Raw genomic sequence first — 5,432 nt, forward strand, 5'->3', positions numbered from 1 at the left:
TAATATTAAAGAATTTATACTATAATAATATTTTATTTAACTTTAACAAAATATCTTATCCCACCTATCTTAATTGTATAACCAAATAAAATATAAGTTACCATTTAAAAAGAAATTTTGCTATATATAAACTTACATATCAATACCACACATAAGCATGCATCTTAACTGTGGCCTTATGTTTAAAAAATAAATCCAAACTCCGTACAAAAGTTAAAAAACAAGAGAATATTTAAAAATAAAATAAAATAAAATAGACAGTTGGATTTATATAATGTCAAAATCAATTCTGGTTTATTAGGATAGGTTTGGCAGGTAAGATTTTTATCTTACCTTATTCTTATAATTTTTTTTAAAATTTTTACATAAAATATAATAAAAAATTTAATTTTTTGAAATCATAATTCAATTTTTTTAAAATTTTAAAATAATAATAATATTAAAAAATAATATTTTAAATTTTTATCTAAAATAAAAAATTATCAACTCACTATCCAAATCTACTATTTACGTGATATAATTTAATTTTAAAAATAAATTTTAAAATTTAAATTTTATACATTAAATTATTACATAAAAATATTATATAGTATAAAGACTTTCAAATATTATTACTCTTCTCACAAATAGATAGAAATGATTAGTTAAGCCATAATTTATTAAAAGTATTTGGATATAAGAAATGCTATTTATCATCTATATACTATATACCAATATATTTACCTATCAACTTATGTGTTTAAATAAAAAAATAAAAATAATAAATCACATATTGATACGTAGTATAAGTAATAATAAGCAAAATTTTTCTTTGAATATTTGTATTAAAAGGTAAACTCATGAGATTTTCTCTTCTATTCATCTCAATCTATTACCATTTTGAAAAATTTCCAAACTCCATACAAAAGTTAAAAACCAAGAGAATATTAAAAAAAAAAAATAGAAAGTTGGATTTATATAGTGTCAAAATCCGTACTGGTTTAACATGATTTTATTTTGTGGTTTTTGTAAGTAAGTTAAATTATAAAAAAAAAAAAAAAAAAAACCCTGAAAAAATAAGACAGAAGACAAAAATGTTTCACTTTTATCGCGGATCGTAACGCGGTAGGTTGTTTCAACGATCATGTTAGACGGTCTCGTGTCCAGCATTTTCGCTCGCGAAGAACTTGCTGTAAAATCTTCTTACCAATTGTAAAGGCAAGAAGCAGCAGCAATGGAAATTTTCTTACGTTGTTGGTAACTTGGTTGTCATTGGTTTTATTAGAATTTAAAAGAGTAGGTGGCGAGAAAAAAAAGTGGGAAAAAAAGAGAGCTGTCCTTGTCGGAAATCTGTCTCGTTTTGTGATTATGCACACTTTTTATTTATTGCCCATTTAAATTCCATACCCATGCGTAGAATCCATCGTCGGGTTCTTTTCTATATAGACCCCAGAAATTACCTTGCAAGAAATCACTGCAGGTCTGTGTGATTTGATTTTGAAAAACTGGGTTAAAGAAAAACAGAGCCATTTCGGAGCCTGAGACGTGCCGCTATGTATATTTCCCAGTGAATATTCTTTTCATTCTTGGAATCAAAACCGGAGGACGTGTTGAGCTGTTACCACATCTCTGTATATATCAATCGCTGTCTATGTTTCTCTCACAAACACAGACACACAAAAACAAACACAGCATACACATATATTCTGCTCCTCCTTCATGGCGTTTCGTTTGAGACTCCCCTTTTTTTTAGTAAGCTGTAATTGAATGCGAGCGAGCTGCTTTGGACTTATTCCGCTCGCAGGCTGCAGCGCAAGTTTGTAGCTCTCTGTCTCCCTCCCTCTGAAATAGCTTTCGTATGAGTTTTCTCCGAATGTCACCCTTGATCTGAAGCCGCCTCTCGCTCTGCCTTCTACTTTCTCTCATTCCAAGCGTCCGCATTTCCGTTCTTTCTCGTTTCACCTTGCCTCTTGTTTTTCTGACAATGAGATCAAGCTCGTAGCCTTTTTTGTTTTTTGTTTTTTGCATATTTGAATAATTTTATTATTAGCCTGGCCTTGAAACCAAGGTGGGGGATCTTGTGCCCTGAAACTGTGAGATCGGGCTCCCAAAATGGCACCCTCGTTCGATTGGTGGGCGAAGCAAAGCCACCGGGGCACGCCGGTGGTTGTGAAGATGGAAAACCCCAACTGGTCCATGGTTGAGCTCGAGGGTCCATCCGAAGACGATTTTCTCATCACGACCGAGTCTTCCGGGTCGGGTCGCGTCCGGGACAAAGGCCACCGAGGAGGCAAGAATGCCAAGCAACTCACCTGGGTCCTCCTCCTCAAGGCCCACCGCGCCGCCGGTTGCCTGACCTCCATTGCCTCTGCAATGTTGAGTCTCGCAGCCTTGATTCGGCGCCGCGTGGCCTCGGGTCGGACTGACGATGAAGATGACGACAATGAAGACGAGAACGAGAACGATGGTGGCGGTGGTTGCAGAGAGAAAGAGAATCCCACCGTGAAGACCAGGTTCTACTTCTGCATCAAAATGTTCCTCTGGCTCTCGGTACTTTTGCTAGGACTCGAGGTCGTTGCGTTCTACAAAGGTTGGCATCTCGGTACTCCGCATTTCGAATTCCAGTTGCAGAGTCTGTGGGCAACTCCACTGGGGGTTAAGGGTATGTTCGACTGGATTTATTCTCGTTGGGTTTTGGTTCGGGTGGAGTACCTCGCCCCTCCTCTGCAATTCCTCGCCAATGCGTGCATCGTGCTGTTCTTAATCCAGAGTGTGGATAGGCTAATCCTGTGTCTGGGATGTTTGTGGATCCGATTGAAGAAGATCAAACCGCTTCCCAAACAAGATGACCCCGGTAAGGATCTCGAATCGGGAGAGAATAATGGCTACTTCCCAATGGTCCTTGTTCAGATCCCCATGTGCAATGAAAAGGAGGTAAATGAAATTGAAATTCCCACTTTTGGTTTTTCTTATTCTCGCTGTTCAGAAATACTTGAAACAATTATTTACGTCTAGCTGTTAAAGTTTTTTTTTTTGGTTCGGGGGATGCTTTCAATCAGGTATATCAGCAATCGATTGCTGCAGTGTGTAATTTAGAGTGGCCGAAATCGAAGCTGCTGATACAAATTCTTGATGATTCTGATGACCCAACAACGCAATTGATGATCAAGGAGGAGGTTCGTAAATGGCAGCAAGAGGGTGCCCACATTGTGTACCGACATCGGGTCATTAGAGATGGATACAAGGCTGGTAATCTCAAGTCCGCAATGAATTGTAGCTACGTCAAAGACTATGAGTTTGTTGCCATTTTCGATGCTGACTTCCAGCCCAACCCTGATTTCCTCAAACTTACAGTTCCTCATTTTAAGGTCGGTAATCATGAGTTGCTAAAATTTCTAGACTTGGATGGGAATTCGAAAATGCATAAGGAATCTAATACTTATGTTTATCTTTGTAATTCACTCGGAGTAAATTGAATGGAGTCTCGTATTGTGACACAACAGGATAATGAGGAAGTTGGATTGGTCCAGGCAAGGTGGTCCTTTGTGAACAAGGACGAGAACCTGTTAACGAGGTTGCAGAACATTAACTTGGCCTTCCATTTCGAGGTAGAGCAACAAGTGAATGGTATTTTCATTCATTTCTTTGGTTTCAATGGAACGGCGGGTGTGTGGAGGATCAAGGCCTTGGAGGATGCTGGTGGATGGTTGGAGAGGACCACCGTGGAGGACATGGACATTGCTGTCCGTGCTCATCTTAAAGGATGGAAATTCGTTTTCCTCAATGATGTCGAGGTACTGCTTTCCCTCGGTAGCATATGTTATTGGATTTGCTTTGTGCTGTCAAAGTAGTTCCTCTGAATTGATAGTTATCTTTTTGTTTTCAACTTCAGTGCCAGTGTGAGTTACCGGAATCATATGAAGCTTACAGGAAACAACAGCATAGATGGCATTCCGGACCTATGCAGTTATTTAGACTTTGTTTACCTGATATAATCAGAGCTGAGGTATATTTAGCTTTAGATTGTTGTTTTCTTTAAGTACTATTCTGTTCGCCCAGATTTACGTGTTTTAAAATCATGATGGAGTGTAATTGCTGATGTCGTCCTGATCAATTTTTGGTTGATGCACAGATAAATTTTGGGAAGAAATTCAACTTGATCTTTCTCTTCTTTCTCCTCAGAAAACTGATACTGCCCTTCTATTCCTTTACCCTTTTCTGCATTATACTCCCCATGACAATGTTCATACCTGAGGCCGAGCTTCCTTCATGGGTTGTATGTTATATCCCAGCCACTATGTCTTTTCTTAATATCCTCCCAGCCCCAAAATCTTTCCCATTTATCGTCCCTTACCTTCTTTTTGAGAACACCATGTCAGTGACCAAGTTCAATGCCATGATTTCTGGCCTATTCCAGCTTGGAAGTGCCTATGAGTGGGTTGTTACAAAGAAATCTGGGCGTTCCTCTGAGGGTGATCTTGTCTCCTTGGTCGAGAAGGAGCCAACTCATCACCGGGGGGTCTCAGTGCCCAATCTTGAAGAAATGAAGGAGGAAATTCTAGAGCAAGAGCAAAAGGCTTCTCGAAAGAAGAAGCATAACAGACTCTATACAAAGGAGCTAGCGTTGGCTTTCCTTCTTCTAACAGCTTCAGCAAGGAGTCTTCTGTCAGCTCAGGGAATCCATTTCTACTTCTTGCTGTTTCAGGGGATATCGTTCCTGCTGGTTGGTTTGGATCTCATTGGCGAACAGGTTCAATGAACCAAAAAAAGGTAGGATTGTGATGCCATGGATATGGATGTTACAAGTTCAGGCAACATAGGTGGATATGGTATGTGAATACGACTGAGCGAAAACAGCTTTGAAGAAATTGTAGAGGATGAGAGTGGTGCTTTTCTTGCTTGTCCTCCACCCTCCAGATCCCCAGTCGTAATCCACCGGATACTTGGAAGAAATTGTGTTATATGCAGAGTGGAGTGACTTTCATTCGGAGGAAGACTCCAAATAGAAAATGGTGTAGCTCTTCAATGTATGTAAGGTTTAATTTTTTTTTTTTCCATTTTGTAACCCTCCTATGTTGTGATTCTTTTGTTTTTGGGTCGATTCTTTTGTATGAAGAAAAAGTTGGTTCAAAGTTCAAACATCAAAAAAAGATATTCCAGTAAAAGCTTTAAATCAGAATAGTGGCACGCTTCTTGGTGCTTTTCTCAAGTACTCGATAATGTTAGCTTTTGTTGAATTCCGCAGTGGCGGAAAGTATAATTTGTTGTTCCCCTGTGCAGGGAGGGCCTACAGGCTTCGGTTTTTGAGATGCTAAAGTAGAAATCAATCCTTTATTTGATGTTAGTGAATCGAATTCTTTGTCCCCTCTCACGTACAAGGAATTTTGCTTGCAAGTTGCATCCCCTTTAAAACCCACCGCCAAAAGGGAAAAGAGGAAATTACAACTTTTTTT

The 5,432-nt window shown here is 38.7% G+C and overlaps 1 protein-coding gene across 1 annotated transcript; it reads left to right on the forward strand.

The window, feature by feature from the left end:
- The first annotated feature begins 1,401 nt into the window (after window positions 1-1,401).
- Window positions 1,402-5,191, forward strand: LOC122316568 (probable xyloglucan glycosyltransferase 12). The gene is made up of 5 exons (XM_043133191.1): window positions 1,402-2,913; window positions 3,039-3,347; window positions 3,483-3,773; window positions 3,872-3,985; window positions 4,112-5,191. Exons 1-5 carry the CDS (start codon window positions 2,092-2,094, stop codon window positions 4,736-4,738), a joined length of 2,163 nt encoding a protein of 720 aa, XP_042989125.1. The 5' UTR covers window positions 1,402-2,091; the 3' UTR covers window positions 4,739-5,191.
- Window positions 5,192-5,432: the final 241 nt, after the last annotated feature.

This window comes from Carya illinoinensis, chromosome 7 (genome assembly GCF_018687715.1).
Source record: "Carya illinoinensis cultivar Pawnee chromosome 7, C.illinoinensisPawnee_v1, whole genome shotgun sequence".
NCBI lineage: Eukaryota > Viridiplantae > Streptophyta > Magnoliopsida > Fagales > Juglandaceae > Carya > Carya illinoinensis.

What these genes read in the sequence shown, in the direction of transcription:
- LOC122316568 (XM_043133191.1), top strand. Translation starts at nt 2,092, where the DNA reads ATGGCACCCTCGTTCGATTGGTGGGCGAAGCAAAGCCACCGGGGCACG. An exon ending in CCATGTGCAATGAAAAGGAG is followed by an intron (nt 2,914 to 3,038) that starts GTAAATGAAATT and finishes GCTTTCAATCAG; the next exon opens with GTATATCAGCAATCGATTGC. An exon ending in TTACAGTTCCTCATTTTAAG is followed by an intron (nt 3,348 to 3,482) that starts GTCGGTAATCAT and finishes GTGACACAACAG; the next exon opens with GATAATGAGGAAGTTGGATT.